The sequence below is a fragment of the Notothenia rossii genome (genome assembly GCF_949606895.1).
Source record: "Notothenia rossii genome assembly, chromosome: 9".
Taxonomy (NCBI): domain Eukaryota; kingdom Metazoa; phylum Chordata; class Actinopteri; order Perciformes; family Nototheniidae; genus Notothenia; species Notothenia rossii.
Genome location: NC_136907.1, coordinates 38,454,361 through 38,478,333, shown reverse-complemented (window position 1 = coordinate 38,478,333; position 23,973 = coordinate 38,454,361). Strand labels below are relative to the sequence as shown.

Genomic DNA, 23,973 nt, shown 5'->3' with positions numbered 1-23,973 from the left:
ACTACACAGCACATCACCAGGACGGAGCTGCCATCCATGGAGGACCTATACTCCCAGCGCCAACATCTCCATACTGATAATGTTTTATTTCCTGAAGTATACAGTAGGATTTTCAGTCGAAAGGTAGGGGTTCGGCATCTTCCAGAAGCTGAACACCTGGATCCAGATGTGTTTGGTCAAAAACACTAACAACAGCCAGTGTGTGATTTTGACTCATATTTTACTGGTTTTCCCAATAGGAAGCATCACATGTTTCACGACAATGAGAAAAGCACAAATGATGAGAAATCAGCTATGAAAGAAGTACAGTTTAGCAAAGTGATTTACATATAACATGAGACAAAAGCAATGACATGCCACAGCGGCTTATCAAACAGAAATATGTGTCATTCAGTGTCAAACAGCATGCCATTACACTGCAGTGCAGTTAAAGGAATACAAATGCAATACAATCAATTGTCAGGATGTATGCCATAGTTTTGTATGTGGGCAACATACATTATTTTCCATAGAACCTCCCTACTTCTCAAAGAACAAAGACATCGTCTTTAAAGGACAGATTTGAGAAGAACTGTGAACTTAAGAGTCCTTTCAAGCCACTTGAAGAGTTTGTGTTGCTAACCACCCTCAGACACACATACTATGACCACTAATTAACTAAGACTAAATAAATCAATATCAATAACACTGCTAAATTCTTCCAAAATACTAAGTTGAAAATGCAAAAGTCCTGTCCCCATAGTGTCAGGTTCCGCCTCTGTCTGATCGGTAACAGCATAGAATGAGTCAAGTGATTCCTCCTGCTTTATGTCTATACACTAAATCCCTCCTCAACTGTCTCTGCACAGGATGCACTGAGTTAAACTCTTAGTCAGATACCACTCCAGAAGATTCCTCAAAAGTTGTTATTGTTCCTTAAATAAAAGTCTTAAAGCACATGGTCTAAAGCTTTTTAGCATTATCACGTACTGGTCTTGCTAATACAAAGTAAAAACCATGAGTGGAGCTCAGTGGACAGGACTCAGTTCAAGGTCAACCCCTCAACTAATTTGGCAGCAGTAACAGTAAAATAACATATGCAATCATAAGAGAATCAATAAATAGCAAAATAAATAGAAATGTGACATTTCCTTTCCGTTCTTAGTCTAAAGTCATGGCTACATCTCCTGTATAGATAGGCTGACAAGTGCAGAACCCCCCCCCCCCACACACACACACACACACACACACACACACACACAAACGCTTCAGTCAGAAATTCACTTAACTGAAATACATTTAAAATTAAAAGATTAAGACAATGAGATTGGGATGAATGATCATTACAATAAATGTCATTATTTTTCTTATATACCCACAAGGCATAGAAGATCTTAATCTGGAAAAAATAAATACACTTAAACAAAGTAAAACTAATTATGAAAACAAAAAAGAAAAACAAAAAATGAAATAAGATCAATTATTTAACAAAATGAAATAAACAGTGATACAAATAAAGACTCAAATAAAAGCTAATGAGCACAGTCCCTCTCATCTTCACCACCTGAGGCTGTGGTCCTGTCACACTTAGCAGGCAGCCCTGTGCTTTAATACCCATGCTGTGATGCCATGGTGTCCATCATTGTTTAAATAAACCACCAACCAACTTGGCACATCCTGGAGGGTCCACAGGTGGGGCCCTCACCACTACTACCTATGCTTAAAAAACTACATACATCCTAATGTCATATGTCCATGGTGAGGGCGGCTCAGATGAACCACTCCTTCTTGCTCTCGTCGATGGTTTCAGTGAAGGCCGGGTCGTTGACGATGATCGCTGCGTCAGCACAGTCTGCTGACTCCGCCCCCTTGGCCTCGTTGGTGTGGTAGGAACCTTTGTGGCGGAACATGTGACGGATCACAAACACCATGATGCAGAGGACAGTGAAGATCACGATGGAGATGATGCCTAGAGTCAAAACAGAAAGGGGCACTATTACTAACATGTACTAACAACTGACACATATGACATATGGGGTTCCTCAAGGCTCAATCTTGGGGCCTCTTTCTTTAACATCTACATGCTACCACTGGCTCAGATAATAACAAATAAAATATAAAAATCATAAAATAAGTTATCAAAGCTATGCAGATAACACACATATTTACATAACCATTTCACAGGCCGAGGAGGTGGAGTTGCAGCCATCTTTGACTCAAGTTTATTTATCAATAATAAATTAAATTATACCTCCTTTGAAAGCCTTGTTTTTCAGACCTGGAAAACATTGCAATAAATCTTATTTGTTACAGTGTACAACATGTACACTGGTCCTTATTCAGAGAATTCTGAATAAGGTCCTTATTCAGAATTCTCTGAGTTTTTATCAACTTTGGTATTATCGTAGGTGACTTTAATATTGATGTTGACGATGATACAAATAGTCTTTCTGTTGCATTTAACTCTGTATTAGATTCTGTTGGTTTCAGTAAAAGTGTAAATAACCCAACCCACTGTTATACACGTTTTGAGCACCAGGAAAAGCGCTATATAATTGTAATGTATTATTATTATAATCACACTCTCGACCTTGTTCTGACTTATCGTATTGAAATGAGCAACTATTAGTCGAACCGCATAATCCTGCTTTATCCAACCATTTTTTTGTAACTTTTGAATTTGTGTTACTAGACTACAAACCATTAGTCAAAAGTTCCTGCAGTACAAAATATTTCTGTTAGTGCTATAGCCAAATTTAAGGAAGAGATTCCATCAACTCTTAACTCGATAGCATGTCTGCATGTAGGGGAGGAAACTTATACAACATTTTCACCATCCAAATTTGATCATGTAGTTGCACTTGCTCCTTTGAAAAAGAAGAAAGTAAAACAACATAGACTAGCTCCATGGCATAACGCCGAAACCCGCAAAATAAAGCAAAAGTCTTCAAGAGACAACTTGAAAGGATATGGCGTTCCACTAAGCTTGAAGAATCTCGTTTCATTTGGCATGATACTCTCAATCAAATTCAAAATTGCCTCAAGGACTTATAAACTTGGATTTTTAAACACGGACAAAACTGTTATTGTTCTTGACCACCAAGAATCTAGGAAACAATCTAAAGATACACTAACTCTGGATGGCATTAATTTGGCCTTCACTGAGACTGTAAGGAATCTTGGTGTTATATTTGATCAGGATTTATCCTTTAACGCCCACACAAAACTAATCTCACGGACCGCTTTCTTTCATCTACGTAACATTGCAAAAATCAGGCATATCTTGCCTCAAAACGATGCAGAGAAACTAGTCCATGCATGTGTTACTTCAAGGCTGGATTATTGTAACTCTTTATTATCAGGGAGTACCAAGAAGTCAGTTAAGTCGCTTCAGCTGATTCAAAATGCTGCAGCTTGTGTACTAACCAGAGTTAGGAAAAGGGACCACATTACTCCTGTTCTGGCTGCCTTACACTGGCTCCCTATAGAACACAGGATATCATTTAAAATTCTTCTTCTCGCCTACAAAGCCCTTAATGGGCAGGCGCCATCTTACCTTAAAGAACTAATTATACCCTACTCTCCTACTAGGGCATTGCGTTCCAAGAATGCAGGGTTGTTGGTTGTTCCTAGAGTCTCTAAAAGTACAATGGGAGCCAGAGCCTTTTCTTATCAAGCTCCACTTTTGTGGAATCAGCTTCCAGTTTGTGTTCGGGCGGCAGACACCCTATCCGTTTTTAAGAGTGCGCTTAAGACCTTCCTTTTTTTTTTTTTGTGACCAAATTTTTATTGTTGCTTTTTTTTTGCCCTCACAAAAGGGACTTATACAGATACAAATTATATAGACAATATAGACAATACAAAAAGAAAAAGAAAAGACAAAGAAAGAAAAAATATAGGGAATCCCTTTCTCATGCCACCCCGTCCCCCCCTCTTCCCACCCATCTTGCCATTTCACAGAAAATCCTACCTGATATTTTTTAGCAATCGTCTGAGTTCATCTATATATTATATATATTATTTATATTATAGCATAACAATTTATAGCATAACAATTTATCCACATAAAATACATTCATACCTTTTTTTTCCCACATAACATTTCATTTGTTTAAGCTGAATTGTGATTAACTCTTAATAATCTACAATTGCACCAAGGTATATAGGTATATGTACAATCATAATTTACATGAATGATATTACCCGATCAGCAGCTCTTTGAATAGCCTCTAATGTTTCCCCCTTAGCCTTATTAGCAGAAGCGATTGACAGCTCTGAGATTAGTAGGTCATGGAAGGATGATATCCATTGCTTAATAAATAAAGTATGTGGGGGTTATCATCGTATTGCTATTATTTTTTTGGCTGCTGTTAGACCAGCAAAAAGCACCCTTTTCTGATGTTTCTGTAGGTCAAGAGAAGAATCATCATTCAACAATACAATATTTGGGAGACAGGGTATGTGAACTCCAATAATCTCAGATACAATGTCAATAACCTGTTTCCAGAACGTTCTTACTGCAGTACATTTATAAACCATCTGTACATATGTGCCAATAGTCTTTTGGTTACAGAGAAGGCATATGGGGCTTGGAATCATCCTTAATTGACAGCATTTTCTGGTTGACAGGTAATATCTGTGTATCATTTTATACTGCATCAATTCTCTTCCAATTAATAGTCTGCGTATAATTTTTTAGATCTGCGTTCCATACTGCAGAGATGCCAATATATCCGGTTAATTTATCTTGCAGTTTTTTATATATACAGGACTGTCTCAGAAAATTAGAATATTGTGATAAAGTTCTTTATTTTCTGTAATGCAATTAAAAAAACAAAAATGTCATACATTCTGGATTCATTACAAATCAACTGAAATATTGCAAGCCTTTTATTATTTTAATATTGCTGATTATGGCATACAGCTTAAGAAAACTCAAATATCCTATCTCTAAATATTAGAATATCATGAAAAAGTATACTAGTAGGGTGTTCAACGAATCACTTGAATCGTCTAATTAACTCGAAACACCTGCAAGGGTTTCCTGAGCCTTGAAAAACACTCAGCTTGGTTCAGTAAACTAAATCACAAGTATGGGGAAGACTGCTGATCTGACTGCTGTCCAGAGGACCGTCATTGACACCCTCCATCAGGAGGGTAAGACACAAAAAGAAATGTCTCAAAGAGCAAGCTGTTCACAGAGTGCAGTTTCAAAGCACATCCACAAAAAGTCTGTTGGAAGGGGGAAATGTGGCAGGAAACGCTGCACAACCAAGAGAGATGACCGCAGCCTTAACAGCATTGTGAAGAAGAGTCGCTTCCAGAATTTGGGGGAGCTTCAAAGACAGTGGACTGAAGCTGGAGTCCAGGTATCAAAAGTCACTGTTCACAGACGTGTCCGGGAAATGGGCTACAATAGCCGTATTCCCATGGTCAAGCCACTTCTGAACTCAAGACAACGGAAGAGGCGTCTGACTTGGGCTAAGGAAAAGAAGCACTGGACAGTTGCACAGTGGTCCAAAGTCCTCTTTTCAGACGAAAGCAAGTTTTGTATTTCATTTGGAAGTCAAGGCGCCAGAGTCTGGAGAAAGGCTGGAGAGGAGCAAAATCCAAGTTGCTTGAAATCCAGTGTGAAGTTCCCACAGTCAGCGATGGTTTGGGGAGCCATGTCAGCTGCTGGTGTTGGTCCACTGTGTTTCATCAAGCCCAGAGTAAATGCAGCTGTGTACCAAGAGATTTTAGAGCACTACATGCTTCCGTCTGCTGAAAAGCTCTATGGAGATGAGGAATTCATTTTCCAGCATGATCTGGCACCTGCCCACAGTGCCAAAACCACCAGTAACTGGTGTACTGACCATGGCATTACTGTCCTCGATTGGCCTGCAAATTCCCCTGACCTGAACCCCATAGAGAATATGTGGGGTATTGTGAAGAAGAAGCTGAAAGACACCAGACCCAACAATGCTAATGAGCTAAAGGCCGCTATTGAAGCATCCTGGGCATCCATAACACCTCAGCAATGCCACAGGCTGATTGCCTCCATGCCACGGCGCATTGATGCAGTAATCCGTGCAAAATGATTCCCAACCAAGTACTGAGTGCATTAATGGACATTTTCAAATGTTTGATTGTGTTTTGCTGTTATAAATCTTTTTTTTTTACTTGGTCTGAGGAACTATTCTAATTTTTTGAGATAGGATTTTTGAGTTTTCTTAAGCTGTATGCCATAATCAGCAATATTAAAATAATAAAAGGCTTGCAATATTTCAGTTGATTTGTAATGAATCCAGAATGTATGACATTTTTGTTTTTTTAATTGCATTACAGAAAATAAAGAACTTTATCACAATATTCTAATTTTCTGAGACAGTCCTGTATATGAAGTAGTGCCTCTCACACTGTTTGGACTTAATATGAACTTAACTAATTGATATGTTGGCAGAGGTTGATTCCAAGGAACTCCATATGTGCGCATGACAGTACGTAGTTGCAAATAGAAAAAGAAAGAAGAGCCAGGTACATTATACGTGTCTTTCAATTCTTGGAAGGACCTCGAGCCGTTGTCGTTGGTTATGTCAGAAAGATAATATATTCCTCGAGTTTGCCATTGTGAGAATTGGATTGCTTTTTTCCCAATATGTAGTAACAGGTTATGAAAAATGGGTATGTTGAAATTCGTCCTGCTAAAGAAATTGTTATATTAATCCACTTTTTTTAGGTCATCTTTACTTGTTGTATATATTCTTTTGTATATTTTTGCTACTATTGTGTCTAATGAGGGATATATATCAATTCCCAAATACTTAAAGTGTTGGACGATCTGCAATTCTGTATTTAAGTTTAGTTCAACCATGGCACTATTGAGGGGTAAAAGACATGATTTATTCAAATTGATCTTGTAACAAGATATTGAACTAAATTGGGTAAAAATATTTAACAGCTTAGGAAGCGTAGTTGGTACCTCGTCTAAGTACAGTAGTAGATCATCCGCATATAACGAAATGTTGTGGTCTGTGTCTTTTACAACTATATGTTTTACTTCTTTGGATAGTCTTATTTTCTGTGCAAGCGGTTCTAGAGAAATTGCAAACAGAAGCGCAGAGACAGGGCAGCCTTGCCGTGTGCCACGTAGAATTGGAAATCTAGGTGACCACTGATTGCCTGTCAGAACCATAGCACTTGGATTATTATATAGGATCTTCACCATAATCATACATTTTGCCCCAAAACCCATTCTTTGCATTGTATGCCACAAAAATGGCCATTCTAGCCTATCAAAAGCTTTTTCAGCATCAACTGATAATACGGCGCAAGGCGATGTTATGTCTGCTGCAAAATGAATAACATGCGGTAGTCTCCTGATATTGTCTGATAAGAATCGGTTTTTCATAAAGCCTGTTTGGTCATAATGAACTAATGTTGGAAGGGCTTTCTCCAATCGTCGAGCTATTACTTTTGCATAAAGTTTGATTTCTGAATTTATAAGTGATATTGGTCTAAAACTTGTGCATAAGTTTGGGTCTTTCTCTTCTTGTGTATGAGAGAAATTATAGCTGTATTGGTATCCTTTTGGAAATGTCCTTCTTTAAGTGCTACCTGAATCATTTCCAATAATATTAGTCCTAAATCAGGCCAAACTGGGAATATAATTCCGAAGGGATACCATCTATACCAAGGGATTTGCCAAGGTTCATGTCTTCCAATGCTTCAGATAATTCTTTAAGTGTTATTTCACAATCTAAGCAATCAATGTCCTCAGGGGATAGATGTGGTAAATTCAGATCCACAAAGAAATGTTCTAACTCTGCCTTTGATGTCTGTAGTTGAGATGTATATAAATGTTTATAGAACTGTTCAAATTCATGATTAATACGAACTGGATCATAAATGACAATGCCATCATTATTCGTAATTGAGGATATTTGGGCAAGCTGCTCGTTATTTCTGAGTTTACTTGCCAGCAGTGTTGGGACTAACGCGTTACTGTAACGCGTTACTGTAACGTGTTCATTTCATTTCAAACCTTTATTTAGACAGATTTGTCCCTTGAGATCATCGATCTCATTTACAAGGGAGACCTGCATCATTTAGTTCCACATGAAACATAAAAACAACAAACAAGCGTTACTGTAACGCCGTTATTTTTGGCAGTAACTAGTACTCTAACGCGTTATTTTTTAAATTCAGTAACTCAGTTACCGTTACTACATGGTGCGTTACTCCGTTATTTTTTCAGAACTTGAGTAAATGTACTTAGATACTTCCTGTGTCACACGCGGAGACGCGCTGTGGGCGTGTTTGTGTTTACTAACAAGACTATCATGGCGGTAGCAGAGCTCAAGTCGAGTTTCTCCGCCTGGAGGTATTTTCACTGTTTCACTTTTGTCGAGCACAAAGAAAAGAACGTTTTAGTTAAATGTAAGTTGTGTCTTGGCGGGTCAAAGATCCTATCTACTGCCCAAAACAGCAATTCAAATCTGTTGAAACATCTGCAGAAACATCATGCTGGGAAGAAGCCTCTTAGAAAAGAAAGTAAACTCTACCAACGCATAATTATTTTTAATGGTACTTAATGCTAGGTTAGCTGATGAATTGCTTTGGTATTCCTTGATCTATCTAACAATGGATTAATTAAAGCATTCATATCACCACCAATAATAATGTCATAATTGGTCATTTCGGAAATTACTTTTGAAAGTGATTCAAAGAACGTAGGTTCATATGAGTTAGGTGCATAGCATGCGATCAAAGCTATCTTTCTATTGCAAATGACTCCTTGAAGATATGTAATTCTTCTATCTTGATCTTGACCTTTGTTAACAATATGTAATTTTAAGTTATTGCGAATTAAAATGATTACTCCTTTAGTTTTACTGTTTGAAAATGAATAAGCCACAACTTTATAAATACTATTCCCAATTGTATGTATATCTTCAGCTAATATGTGAGTTTCTTGAAGAAATGCAATATCAGCCTTTTTTCGACTCAAGAAATCAAGACATTTTGTAATCTTTAGATTGGAGTTAAGACCGCATACGTTAATGAGAGAACAATTCATCTAGTCATATGTATCAAACCAAATATACTTTGTGGACTTAGTTATGCATATTTTAACGTAATTTACAATGTCATATAGCAAACCCTGATTGCGATTTGGCCAGATTACCTCCATTCCCTTAATTCACAACTTTCCTCCCTTCTCCTCACCCGAAACAAAAAAAAAAAAGAGGGCCAATGAAATAATAATATGCAATATCAGCAGATAAATCATAATTTCCCTCTGTAGACTCCTACAACTCCGCTCCATTTAGCAGAGCTGTGGCATGTAGAGCAGTAAGAACGCATGCTCAACATCCCCTCTAGTGTAACAAGTTGCACAATACATTCAAAGCATTAGTCAAAGTCAAAAGTCAAAGTCAGCTTTATTGTCAAGAATTCTACATGTTGTACTTCCAGAAATATCGAAATATCGTTTCTCGGTGTCCTACAGTGTGACAAACAACAACAAAAAAACAAAAAAGGCCTAGATAACCGGGGTATACAGTTTAAAATGTTAATAATATGTTAAAGTGTTCAGCGGAGATGTCAGAAAAGTGACTGGTGCTGGATGAGGAAGGTTGGTTTTGTGTGTGTGTTTGTGTGTGTGTGTGTGTGTGTGTGTGTGTGCGTGCGTGCGTGCGTGCGTGCGTGCGTGGGTTAGAGTCCAGAACCATTTGGGGCAGGGGAGAAAGGTCGGAGGCAGGGTGGAGAGTTCAGGGGAGAGATGTCAGAGGGGGGGAGACAGGGAGGTAGGGAGGGGAGAGAGTTCAGCATCCTGACCGCCTGGTGGAGGAAGCTGTTCCCCAGCCTGATGGTGCCCGAGCTGAGGCTGCGGAACCTTCTTGCTGAAGGCAGGAGGCTGAAGAGGCTGTTGGAGGGGTGGGTGGAGTCACCCACAATGCTGAGTGCTTTGCGGGTGAGGCGGGTGTTGTATATGTCCTGTAGTGAGGCACCACAGGGCCAGCTGGTTCACTTCCTTCCTCTAGTTCACATGTGTCAAACTCAAGGCCCGCGGGCCGAATCCGGCCCGTCTACAATTTTGATCAGGCCCGCATATCAATTTATATCATCAATACAATGTGGCCCGCTTAAATGTATGATACTGTTCTGGCGGCACGAAGAGCCTACGCCGTAAGCTACGCAAATTACGTTGTTGGTACCTGATTGGCACAGGCAGAATGCTCTCAATTCCTATGGCCAATTGCGGAGCCTACGTAGCAGCCAACACAGAAGCATTAACGGTCTGCTAGCCCGCACCTGTTAGCTAGTAACACAGAGAATGTCAAAAAAAAGGAAGATTGATGTTGAAGGGAGGCTATTTCAAGAGAGGTGGGAGATAGAATACTTCTTTACTGAGTATAAAGAGAGGCCTGTGTGTCTTATTTGCAATGAGACAAAAGCCGTGTTCAAAGAATATAATTTGCGTCGTCATTTTGAGACGGCCCACCAGCAGCAATATGCCACCATGGACAGGGAACAGAGGCTTCAGAAAGTCACGGAGCTCAAAAAAGGCAGGCAACAACAGCAAAATATGTTTCATAGGGCCAAATCTTTAACAGATGGAGCTGTAAAGGCAAGTTTCATCATAGCAGAGGAAATCGCTAAATCAGGGAAGCCATTCACCGAGGGGGACTTTCTAAAAAACTGTATGCTTAAAGTTTGTGACATTGTCTGCCCCGCCAATAAACAAAACTTTGCCAATGTCAGTCTGACAAGAAATACCATAGCCAGCCGTGTGGATGAGCTTTCTGACGATTTGCAATCACAGCTCAAAGATAAAGCAAAATAATTTGTAAACTACTCAATTGCTGTGGATGAAAGTACGGATATATCAGACACGGCTCAGCTGGCGATTTACATCCGCGGAGTGGATGCACAGTTGTCTGTTACTGAGGAGCTTTTGGACTTAAAACCGATGCACGGAACAACCACCGGCGAGGATATTTTCAAAAAGGTGGATGAGTGCATCAGTGGAACCGGCTTACCATGGAATAAACTTGTGGGGCTGACGACCGATGGGGCGCCTGCTATGTGTGGGCAAAGGAGTGGACTGGTAGCAAAGGTGCGAGAGAAGATGAAGGAGACGGGAGGAGAGCTGACTGCTTACCACTGCATTATTCATCAGGAGGCCCTGTGTGGAAAAGTGCTAGGTATGGAACATGTCATGACAGTGGTTACGAAAACGGTGAATTTCATCCGAGCACGGGGCTTGAACCACCGCCAATTCAGGGCACTTTTGGAGGAGAGAAATTCGGAGTATGAAGATGTGCCATACCACACAGAAGTACGCTGGTTAAGCCGTGGCAAGGTGTTGCACAGATTTTATGAGGTGCGCGAGGATATTGCTAGTTTCATGGCTATGAAGGGGAAAGCTGTCCCCGAGCTGGCCGATGAAAAGTGGATACATGACTTGGCTTTTATGTGTGACATAACGCACCATCTCAACGCACTGAATGTGAAACTGCAGGGACGCAAACAGCTGATCACGGACATGCGCGATGCAGTGAAAGCCTTTCGGACAAAACTGCGATTGTGGGAGAACCAAATGCAGCAGGGAAACTATGTTAACTTCCCGACCTGTCAGTCTGTTGCAGACAACCTCAACACTGCTTTCCCGAATGAGAGATGCGCAGAAAAACTGAAAACACTCAAAGCCGAATTCGAAAGGCGATTTTCCGACTTTGAGACCCAGAAATTCAGGTTTGACCTTTTTACAAATCTATTTTCAGTTGATGTGGAAAGCGCCCCAGATAACTTACAGTTAGAACTAATAGAACTACAATGCAATGGGCCACTAAAGGCCAAGTTTGACTCTGTTGGGGCAGGTGAGTTTGCTACATTCATCCCAAGCACAATGCCACAGCTCCGCCTTCTGTGTGCCCGTGTCCTGAGCATGTTCGGGAGCACATATTTGTGTGAGCAGATGTTCTCTCTGATGAAGATCAACAAGTCTTCTCACCGATCCCGACTCACAGACAAACACCTTGGCTCCATTCTGAAAGTGGCTACAGCTCAGGACTTTCAGCCAAGAATAGATGAACTTGCATCAAAGAAAAGATGTCAGGTGTCTGGTGGCTTAAAATAGCATGCCAATATTGATGTGTCAAATCTGGGAAATTAGCTGCATGTGAGTTTTCCTTGACTGAAAAGTTTATTTGTACGTTTGTTGACATTTATGTGCACCTGGTTGCAAATCAGAAGGCTACAGTTTATATGGGACGTGTTAACAATATGATCAAAGATCTGTTACTGTTACTTTTTTGCTTACTATTTAGTGTCCCACACAACCATATTCAGGACTTTAAAACAAGCCTTTTGAGAGTTGTAGAATGTGGGCAAGATCATTCACTATTCATTATTTAGCTTTTACATCAGGCCATACCTTTTTATATAATGTCCCAAATAACCTTTTTTTAAATAGTCCTATTCAGGCCTGTGAAAGAGGTTGCTCTGAGTTGGCTGCCTACCAGTTCAAATGTATTCAGAAGGCATTGTTTTGCTTGACTAAATGCTATGATGCTAAGAAATTTTGTTTTTTGTCGACTTAGTTTGGGCTTTATCTTGACCAACTAATGTGAAAAGGCTATATATATTTATATATATATAAATGTACATATGGTACTGGTCTGTGAATTAGGTTAAATGTGTGTTTTGCTTGACAGTGAGGTTAGTATGTAAATGTTGGGGGTTTTATTTGCAGCTGATGTTATGCCAATGGGACAGACTGCAAGGGACAACATGTTGAGATGTGTTTTACTTTTATACAATGTTCCACACAACCATTTAATTGTTGTATCAAGGCTTGTGATATCTGTTGAAATGTGGGACAACGTTCAATATTTGTCCTTTTATATTAGGTTGATTTGTGTTTGTTTATTATTCAACACAACAATGTTTTCATATTGTTGTCATATTCAGGCCTGTGCAACAGGTTCTGAGTTGGCTGTATGCTAGCCAGAAAGCATTATTTTGCTTTACCAAATGCTATGATTGCCAAGCAATGTGTTTAAATATATATGGGAAGGCTATATAGTACATACAACAATACATTGAAAGATATGTTTTTATGTTGTTTATTGAATAAAAAAGGCATGTCAGTAAAGCATATGTCCGGCCCTTAATGTGATTCCAATTTCCCAGAGTGGCCCTTTGTGAAAATAAGTTTGACACCCCTGCTCTAGTTAGTCTCATCTTTGTTGCTGATGAGACCCACCACAGTAGTGTCATCTGCAAACTTCACGATGTGGTTGGTGCTGAAGATGGGTTTGCAGTCGTGGGTCAGCAGAGTGAAGAGAAGGGGGGCTGAGCACACATCCTTGGGGTGCCCCCGTACTCAGTATGAGGGTGTTTGAGGTGTTATTGTTGACCCGTACAGCTTGTGGTCTCTCTGTTAGGAGGTCCAGCAACCAGTTACAGAGAGAGGGGCTGAGGCCCAGGTCTGTAAGTTTTTTTACAAGCTGCTGGGGGATGATGGTGTTGAATGCTGAGCTGAAGTCTATGAATATCTTTCTGACATATGGGTCCTTAGTGTTAGTGTCAGTCTTAGTGTCCAGGTGTGTGAGGGCTGGGTGGAGAGCGGAGGAGATTGCATCCTCTGTGGACCGTTTAGCTCGGTAGGCAAACTGAAACGGGTCCAGCGATGGGGGGAGGGTGGATTTGATCTGCTTCATGACCAGCCTTTCAAAGCACTTCATGATGGTGGAAGTTAGTGCGACGGGGCGGTTGTCGTTGAAGCCGGATGGAGATTACTTCTTTGGCACTGGAACGATGGTGGTTTCCTTGAAGCACGAGGGAACAACAGCCTGGCTCAGGGAGATGTTAAAAATGTCTGTGAGGACATCTGTGAGCTCTTCCACGCAGTCTTTCAGCACACGACCAGGAATGTTGTCAGGTCCTGCAGCCTTACGGGGGTTAATCCTCAACAGTGTGCTCCTCACACTGGCTGGTGAAAGATGCAAAGCTTGGTCGTCGGTGGGGGGGGGGGGGGGGGGGGGGGGGGGGTGGTTTTCTGCGCAGGTGTGTTGTTCTGTGCTTCAAAGCGTGCAAAGAAGCCGTTGAGGTTGTTGAGCAGGGAGGTATTACTGTATCAGGTCTGTGGCGGTGGTTTGTAGTCTGTTAGGGTCCTTATGCCTGCCACAGGCTCCGTGAGTCCCTGCTATCCTTGAAATGTCCTGTACTTTTTCGGGTGAATTTTTGTTTTGCTTTCCTAATGCCACGGTCCAGGTCAGCCCTGGCTGCTTTGAAGTCAGCCCTGACTGCTTTCAGCCCAGCTGGATCTCCAGCTCTGAAGGCTTTGAAGGCGATGTTGCGGACCTTCACCAGCGTGAGGACCTCCCCTGTCAGCTATGGCTTCTGGTTGGCCCGGATGGTGATGGTTCTGTTTTGTGTCACATCGTCAATGCATTTAGTGAAGTAGCCCGTGACTGTCTCTGTGTATTCTTGTATGTTGGTGTGATGGTTGTATGTGGCTACCTGCTTGAACATGTCCCAGTCTGTAGTGTCAAAGCAGTCTCTGAGTGTAGCTGTGCTGTCTGCTGACAACACCCGTACCTGTTTTGAAATCGGTTTGGTGGTTTTTACCCAGGGTGTCACGATTCTCATGTTATGTCACGTTTATAGTTTTGTAGGTTTGGGTGTTTTTGCTGTTTTCCATGTCATGTTTTCCTTTGGGTTATTGTCTGGTCCTTTTCCCTGTGTTTTTCCTCATGTCATTAGTTTCCCTGGTGTGTCTAATTGTCTGATTATGTTCACCTGGGCCCCTGTGTTTTCTCCTCCCTCCTCACCTGTGTCTTTTTGTGTGAGTAGTCTTGTGTGTATTTAAGTTCTGGGTTTTCTGCCTGTCTTGGTCGGTTCCGTCTTGTTCCCTGACTAGTTCTGCGGTGAGTGTTCTGTTTGTCATTGTATAGATATATCATAGCCTTGAAATAAAGGAATTTTCAGTTTATATCTGCATTTGGGTCCTGCTTGTTTCACAAACCGTGACAGTACGAACCGACCTTAAAATGGACCCAGCAGACCTTTTGAAGCTACAGGCGGAACGTCTTGGATATTCTCTGGAGTATATTTTTTATACGTGGCCCTGGAGCTTGTTGCCCGAGTGGCTTGGGATTTTTTCACGTAGCCCTGAGAGCCAATCCTCATTTTCTGACCCTTTCTTGGGGTCTGGTCTGGAGTTTGGGGGTCCACGAAGCCTCCAAAAAACTCCTAAGAGACGCAAGGCCAGGGTTCCGAACCCAACAGCCATGGTTCCGGCTCCAGCGCCAGACCCAGCAGCCGTGGCTCCGTGCTCCAGTACCGGCCCACGCAGCTTTGCTTCCATACTCCATTACCTGGCTTACACAGCCAGGGTCCAGGCTTCCGCTCCGCGCCCAGCAGCCATGGTTCCGGCTCCAGAACCGGACCGTACAGCCATGTTTCCGGCCCCAGAACCGGACCTTACAGCCATGTTTCCGGGTCCAGTGCCGGCCCATACAGCCATGTTTCCGGCTCCAGAACCGGACCTTACAGCCATGGTCCGGCTTCAGTGCCGGGTCCAGTAACCATGGTCCCGACGCCAGCTCCCCGAGTCCTGTCGGCGTACCGGCCGACTCCAGCACCTCGTCTCCGGTTGACTGTCCGTCCGACGCCAGCTCCCCGTGTCCTGATGGCTGTCCGTCCGACGCCAGCTCCCCGAGTCCTGTCGGCATACCGGCCGACTCCAGCACCTCGTCTCCTGTTGGCTGTCCGTACGACGCCAGCTCCCCGTGTTCTGTTGGCGAACCAACCCACTCAAGTGTCGTTGGAGGTCCTGCAGACTGCCTTTCTGCCGGGGGTCCTGCCAACCCCATGTCCTGTGCCGTTGGAGGTCCCGCAGACTGCTCTTCTGCCGGGGGTCCTGCCAACCCCATGTCCTGTGCCGTTGGAGGTCCCGCAGACTACTCTTCTGCCGGGGGTCCTGCCAACTCCATGTCTTGTCCCGTTGGAGGTCCCGCAGACTACTCTTCTGCCGGGGGTCCTGCCAACCCCATTTCCTGAGCCGTTGGAGGTCCCGCAGACTGCTCTTCTGCCGAGGGTCCTGCCAACCCCATGTCCTGTGCCGTTGGAGGTCCCGCAGACTACTCTTCTGCCGGGGGTCCTGCCAACTCCATGTCTGGTCCCGTTGGAGGTCCCGCAGACTACTCTTCTGCCGGGGGTCCTGCCAACCCCATGTCCTGTGCCGTTGGAGGTCCCGCAGACTACTCTTCTGCCGGGGGTCCTGCCAACTCCATGTCCTGTCGCGTTGGGGATTCCGCCGACTGCTCTCCTGCCGGGGGTCCTGCCGGTCCTGTGTCCTCTTCCATGGGGGATCTTGCCAACACCGGCTCCTGACCGGCCTCCGGAGCTGTCTGGTCTTCACCCCTCCTCGGACTCTGCCTTTCCCCCTGGCCGTCCGACCGAGATTCCCTCAATGGACTCTGCCTTGCCCCCGAGCCGTCCGCCCGAATTCCCCTTTTTGAACTCTGCCTTGCCCCCGGGCCGTCCGCCCGAATTCCCCTTTTTTGAACTCTGCCTTGCTCCCGGGCCGTCCGCCCGAGACCCGTCCTCCAGACCCCCTCCACCCACCCTGCTGGACTTTTGTTTTTTTGGGACGTCTGGAATCCTTCCCTTGAGGGGGGGGTTATGTCACGATTCTCATGTTATGTCCCGTTTATAGTTTTGTAGGTTTGGGTGTTTTTGCTGTTCTATTTCGTATATGGCTTCGCCCTCTAAGGCTATCGCTATTGGGTAATCCCCCTGCGCCCCCGCGCAGCACTGAAACACTTGTAGTCCACGCCCACCAGCAAGGTGGGCCCCACCCTCGGGCCTCCTTCCGGTATAAATAGGAAGGAGGCCCGGCAATCTGCTCCCTCTTTTTTTCAGCAAACCAGCACAGTTACTGAAGCACAGCAATTGAGAATCATCATGAGCAACAACTGCGTCCGTGGTTGTCCCTCTGGCTCTGGGTTCATAATGAGTTATGACCTGCAGAGATAAAAGCAGTATGCGAATCCTGCCGGGGGTCAGAGCACGCGTACGCGGCTCTAAACCAGCAGGTAGCATGCACTGCGCTCGTCTCCCCTCGGGCGACAGGAAGCGGAGAGCGGACACTCTTGCTGCTGTGGCCGAGGAGGACGATTGGCCCGTCCAGGCTTACGAGCCCGCGGACGGGGCCTCGTGTCCCTGGGGCAGAGTGCCGGGCAGGAGTCCGAAGCAACTCCTGCCCCGCCTCCCTCCACGGTTCACCGTTCGGTTCTCCCCTCCCTCCTCTCCCCCGGACGGGGGAGACAGAGTCGGAGCAGGGTGCCAGCTTGGCGGCCGAACATGCTTTCCCCCTCTCCAGCGCGGCGGCGTCTGTTACGGAGACGGCCAGAAAAGTGCTACTGGACGCTCCAATCAGCCCGGACGGGCTGTTCGGACCCCAGTTCCACGCCATGGTCGAGTCCATGAAGACGGCCGCGGAACAGGTGGACGGCATTCGCCAGCATGTACAGCTGGCTCCAGTCGGCTGATCTGCCACAGCGGCACCAACGCCCGCAGCAGCCGCGGCGTCCACGCCGGCCACAGGAGGCCGCAAGCGGAGAGACGCCCACAGCAACCGCCCCGGCGGCTGCAGGGGCTCCGTCCCACGTCTCCGCTCCCCCGCCACCCCAGAGACAGGGTCTCCCGGCGGCGAGTCAAAGGGGAGTGAAGCTCCCCGCTCCTGGTCTGCTCCGCGAGAGCCTCCGAGGAAGCGGAGCCGGTAATTAAGCCGGCTGCCACTATTCTGTTGATTAAGTAGACAGCAGGGCTCCCTGCAGAAGCCTGCTGGTTTTAACCTATCGGTTAATAAACCTGCAGAGCTCGCGGCATTCCTCTGTCCGAGATACGCCTCCTACACACGGTCATAATAACTCATGAGCGCCGGTATAACGCCTCATGGGGACAGCACTGCACACACCTCCACTCATCCCCTGAGCGTGTACACGCCTCATGATGACAGCCGGAGTGAAACGCAGCGTGTGGAGGTTTCCTCGCAGCCCTTTCGCCTCACGGGCAGCGGCGGCGAGGGCAATGGCGTGGCTCGTCACCATGACGACCATTACAGCACATCACAGAGAAGCCAGAACGGGGGAATGAGCAGTATTCCAGGCTGAGTGCCCCCAGTGGAAGCGCCCGCAGCGCCACGGCTCGCTGCAAGAAGCCTGCTGGTTTTAACCTATCGGTTAATTAACTGCAGAGCTCGCTAATTAAGCCGGTTGCCACTAATCTGTTGATTACCAGCAGGGCTCGCTGCAGAAGCTTGCCCGTTTTAACCTCGGTTAATAACCTGCAGAGCTCGCGGCATTCCTCTGTCCGAGATACGCCTCCTACACACGGTCATAATAAACCCATGAGCGCCGTTATAAAGCCTCATGTGGGCAGCACTGCACCCACTTCCATCCATCCCCTGAGCGTGTACGCGCCTCATGATGAGAGTTGGAGTAAGACGCAGCGTGTGGAGGCCCCCGCGCAGCCCGTTCGGTCCAAGCCCACCTGGGGTTGCCTCACGCCCTGTGTAAACCAGCTGCCTATAACCTGTTGGTTAATAGCTAGCAGGGCTCGTTGCTAAAGCCTGGTTTTAACCTGTCGGTTAATACATTTCAGAGCGCGCTAATTAATCCGGCTGCCACTAATTTGTTGATTAGTAGACAGCAGGGCTCGCTGCAGAAGCCTGGTTTTAACCTGTTGGTTAATAAACTACAGAGCTCGCGGCATTCCTCTGTCCGAGATACTCCTCGTACACACGGCCTTAATAAACCCATGAGCGCCGTTATAACGCCTCATGTGGGCAGTACTGCACACACCTCCATCCATCCCCTGAGCGTGTACGTGCCTCATGATGAGAGTTGGAGTGAAACGCAGCGTGTGGAGGCTTCCTCGCAGCCCTTTCGCCTCACAGTGGCGGGGAGGGCAATGGCATCACAGAGAAGCCAGAACGGGGGAATGAGCAGTATTCCAGGCTGAGTGCCCCCAGCGGCAGCGCCCGCAGCGCCAGGTCTCGCTGCAAGAAGCCTGCTGGTTTTAACCTATCGGTTAATAACCTGCAGAGCTCGCTAATTAAGCCGGCTGCAAATAATCTGTTGATTAAGTTGAAAGCAGGGCTCGCTGCAGAAGCCTGCCGGTTTTAACCTCGGTTAATAACCTGCAGAGCTCGCGGCATTCCTCTGTCCGAGATACGCCTCCTACACACGGTCCTAATAAACCCATGAGCGCTGTTATAACGCCTCGTGTGGACAGCACTGCATACACCTCCATTCATCCCCTGAGCGTGTACACGCCTCATGATGAGAGCCGGAGTGAAACTCCCTGGCGTGGCTCGTTGCCATGACGAACACAGAACATCTCGAGCATGTGCGCCCGCTCTTAGAGTGTTTCTCAGAGTGGCAGCGCGTGTGTCTGATGGACAGATGGATGAGCAGGCTGATCAGCAGAGGATACGTCCTGCAGTTCGCCTCTCCCCCCCCCCCACAGTTCAATGGGATACAGGAAACACTCCTGTCCTCCCAGAAGCCATGTCTTTCGCTCCAATCCGAGCTGCTGGAACTCCTGTTGAAAGAGGATATTTCCAGGGTTCCTCAAAGGGAGGAAAATCAGGGGTTTTCACTCCCGTTATTTTTCTAATCCCGAAAAAGACTGGGGGAATGAGACATCCTCGATCTGTCAGTATTCCACATGCTGACGATCAAACAGGTGCTGGAATGTTTTCACCAGGACGACTGGTTCACTTCCACCTGAAGGATGCATACTTCCACGTACCCATCATCCCGAAACACAGGAAATTCCTGCGTTTTCCATTCAGGGAATATTAGACCACACAACTGCTGCCGTTCGGATATTTCCTGGCTCCTCGCATTTGTGTAGAATAGGCTGGAGCCACTACACAGAGGAGCGCAGACTACATCATGCTTCGCCCTTAACCCAATAGCGATAGCCTTAGAGGGCGAAGCCATATACGAAATAGAACTGAGGTTACCTACTGTAACCCCAGCTTCTATGAGTAAATGGCGCAGCCCTCTAAGCGCTGGGCCCCACTGGCTCTACGAATAGCTGAAGAAAAGTTATTTGGTATGGGAGCAGATTGCCGGGCCTCCTTCCTATTTATACCGGAAGGAGGCCCGAGGGTGGGGCCCACCTTGCAGGTGGGCGTGGACTACAAGTGTTTCAGTGCTACACGGGGGCGCAGGGGGATTACCCAATAGCGATAGCCTTAGAGGGCTGCGCCATTTACTCATAGAAGCTGGGGTTACAGTAGGTAACCTCAGTTTTCCATGTCATGTTTTCCTTTGGGTTATTGTCTGGTCCTTTTCCCTTTGTTTTTCCTCTTGTCATTAGTTTCCCTGGTGTGTCTAATTGTCTGATTATTTTCACCTGGGCCCCTGTGTTTTCTCCTCCCTCCTCACCTGTGTCTTGTTGTGTGAGTGTAGTCTTGTGTGTATTTAAGTTCTGGGTTTTTTGTCTGTCTTGGTCGGTTCGTCTGGTTCCCTGACTAGTTCTGCGGTGAGTGTTCTGTTTGTCATTGTATAGATATATCATAGCCTTGAAATAAAGGAATTTTCAGTTTATATCTGCATTTGGGTCCTGCTTGTTTCACAAACCGTGACACTGGGTCTGTAAGCTGGTTCCAACAGAACAGTGAGGTGATCAGAAAGGCCGATGTGGGGGAGGGGGGATGCCTTGTAAGAACCTTTGATGTTGGTATAGACCAGGTCTAATGTGTTTTTTCCCCTGGTGGGAAAATGAACATGCTGATATATTTTAGGCAGCACAGTTTTTAAGTTAGCGTGGTTGAAGTCTCCAGCTACGATGAGAAGGCCGTCTGGGTGTGCTGTCTGTTGCTCACTGATGGCTCTGTACAGTTCACCGAGTGCCTCCTCTTTACCCTCGCTAACTGGGGTTAGGCGGGAGGTAAACAGCCACCACAAGAATCGCTGTAAACTCCCTCGGCAGGTAAAAAGAGCGGCACTTTAGAACCATGAACTCCACCAGCGGCGAGCAGTGTTGGCTAAAAAACAACAGTATCTCGGCACCAAGCGTCACTGATGTACACACACACCCCGCCGCCGCGAGTCTTATTTCCCCCGTTATCTTTGTTCCTGTCTGCTCTGTAGCTTGTTAGATTGTCTAGCTGAATAGCGGAGTCAGGGATGTTGTTGTGGAGCCATGTTTCTGTGAACACGTAAACACACAAAATGACAAAGTGACAAAATCGATGTAACTGAGGTTTCACAAGTTTTTATTTTTTTTCAAACACCGTTTCGAAACTGTTAAGCCGTGCGGTAATACACTGGTTGCCTTTAACCGGCCCGTTGCGGTACGCATAGCTCACTGTGGGCAGCGGCCCAATAATGTTTTGGCCAAACAAATCTGCGAGGAGCTCAGTTACATATGCAGTCGGTGATCCTTGTTCCAGTCCCTCTTTCAGTCCGTAAATTCTTATATTGAATTTTCGGTTTTGATCTTCAAAAACCACAATTTTCTGCATACATTTTTTGTTTGAACTTTGTAAAAGTTAGTAGTCGTTCTCTAATTGAGTCAGGCGACTGTCTGTTTCGTTAGCAGATCCCTCCAGATCTTGGATTTTGCAGACGCTGTTCACCGCTGTCACTTGGAGCTTAGATAGGGAATCCTGTATTGGTTTTAATTTATCCTCCAATGCAGAAGTGATCTCCTCTCGAACGATATCTCTTATGAGTTTTCCAAGCGATTCAGGATCCATCAGGGTGCTGCGCGTGGTCGGCATCCGCGAGGCTGAACAAACAATTGGCCCGGTGTGATCAGACTAGACGTGTGGTAAAAACAAATGACACGCCGAAATGTTCTTCGATATTAATATTTGAGAAAGCTTTATTTAAAGCTGTTAGATCCTTCTGAAAAAGTCACTTAATGCATATTTTGAGGGGTAGTTGGCTGCGAGCTAGACGCCTTCACTGCATGTCACCGGAAGACCTTCCTTTTTAAATAAAGCTTATAGTTAGGGCTGATTAGATTCAGCCCCTAGTTTTGCTGCTATAGGCTTAGTTTGTCGGGGGACATCTTACTTCTTCCTTCTCTCTGTCTGTACCCGTGTACTCTCATGTTCCGAATAACTCAGCTTCCCCCAAATTTCTTTTGGGTGTCTATCTACGGCGGGATCCTGAGTCGTGGCTGGTCCTGTCGCTGCGGTCGCAAACCCTAGATCCTGAGTCCTGGATCCTGAGTCGTGGCTGAACCTGTCACTGTGGTCCTGAGTCCTGGATCCTGAGTCCTGGATCCTGAGTCTTGCATCCTGAGTCCTAGATCCTGAGTCCTGGCTGAACCTGTCTCTGTGGTCCTGAGTCCTGAAACCTGAGTCCTGGATCCTGAGTCCTGCATCCTGAGTCCTGGCTGAACCTGTCTCTGGTCCTGAGTCCTGGATCCTGAGTCCTGGATCCTGAGTCCTGCATCCTGAGTCCTGGCTGAACCTGTCTCTGTGGTCCTGCCCGATTCTCACCATACTACTTCTCTGATGGCTCCCACAGGATTGTTGACATCCTCCTGGATCCATCTTCTTCTTATTTATAGACACATTCATTTCCAAGCATTTGGACTACCTATGTTGTAAATGTATAATCTTTTTAAATTACACACAACATCTGTTTCACGTCGTCCGTCTGTCCTGGGAGGGATCCTCCTCTGTTGCTCTTCTTGAGGATTCTTCCATTTTCCCCTTTACCTGGGGGGTTTCTTTGGGGGTGCTTCCGTATCCGATGTGAGGGTCCAAGGACAGAGGGTGTCTTATTCAGATTATGTACAAACTGTAAAGTCCACTGAGACAAATTTAACATTTGAGATTATGGACTAAATAAAATAACTTTGATTGATTGACTTGGATATGTGTCCTGTGGATTGTCCACTTCATTTGCTCTAGGTATTTTCTTTCTTTACTTATTGATTTTTATGCTTTAATATTTGTGCTCCTTCCTGACAAGATTAGATGTGATAAATCTTAAGTTGTGTAATGTTGATAGAAAAATACATTGTGTTTGGAGGAGACAGCTGCAGCTCTCACAGTCTGTAGGAGTTGAATGAGATTTACCTCCCACGATGGCAGAGTTTCGGTCCACTCCTTCCTTGGCCTTGTTCTCTTTAAAGGGGAACACCGCTCCAGCTGTGGAGGAACATCTGTTAGAATCTGACTGTGGCTGGTTCTGAGGTTAACATGCATCATCTGTCTGTGTCTCTACCTGCTTCGACGTGCCAGGGGTCACTGGCTGAGGCCATGGGGAAGATGGTGAGGGGTGATGCTCCACAGTTGGAGGGGACTAGAATGCCATGGGTGCTGACGGGTGCTGCGGGGCCCAAGCGCAGGGCTGCTTTCAGCGGGGCCACGCCGTTCAGCTGTACGCGAGACAGACAGCCCACAAAGCCCGGCGTGTTGTAGCGCTCGATTAAGATGGGGTCAATCTGTCCAGTTTCTACATGGTGGTCATAACCATCAAAAAATAATATTATTCAAATAAGGAACATGCATACATATTCATTCATCTTAAAAAGAGCAGAGATGATCCATGTCATATTTAGCTATTAAACCAACATTTACGAACAGCAAAAATAATAGTATGAAATCTTGATTCATTATAATTAGCACATTTGAGGATAGTTCTTATTGGAAAATGGTATTATATTATAGTAAGCAACAGTGGCCATTCCTTTCAGATGTTAGTTACCTTACACACAACACAAACGTGTTTAAAACTGCTCTTAAACTCCTCTCCTGTCAGCATCCCGGGAATCATCAGGAGATTTTGTGTCCCTCACCTGGAAAGTTGCCGTCATTGGGAAGATTTTTGACATCACCTCTGTCTCCCCCCTTTCTCATTTATCACTGAGAGCTTTGTTCTTCTAAAACTATATGTGTTTGGGAAATATGAGTTTGAATGAAGTTTACAGCACGAGTTACGTGTGTGAACAGATATTTGG

The 23,973-nt window shown here is 45.3% G+C and overlaps 1 protein-coding gene across 2 annotated transcripts in view; it reads right to left on the bottom strand.

Annotated features, from left to right (window-relative positions):
• Nucleotides 1-201: 201 nt before the first annotated feature.
• The window catches only part of LOC307018883 (contactin-associated protein-like 2), a 103,138-nt gene continuing 79,366 nt past the window's right edge, over nucleotides 202-23,973 (bottom strand). For both annotated transcript variants that reach the window (XM_079649371.1, XM_079649370.1), the window contains exons 23-25: nucleotides 23,238-23,468; nucleotides 23,090-23,161; nucleotides 202-1,948 (exon numbers count right to left, since the gene is read on the bottom strand). In XM_079649371.1, coding sequence (XP_079505497.1) covers nucleotides 1,749-1,948; nucleotides 23,090-23,161; nucleotides 23,238-23,468 — 503 coding nt within the window. In that variant the 3' untranslated portion in view covers nucleotides 202-1,748. The remainder of the gene's footprint in view (nucleotides 1,949-23,089; nucleotides 23,162-23,237; nucleotides 23,469-23,973) is intronic.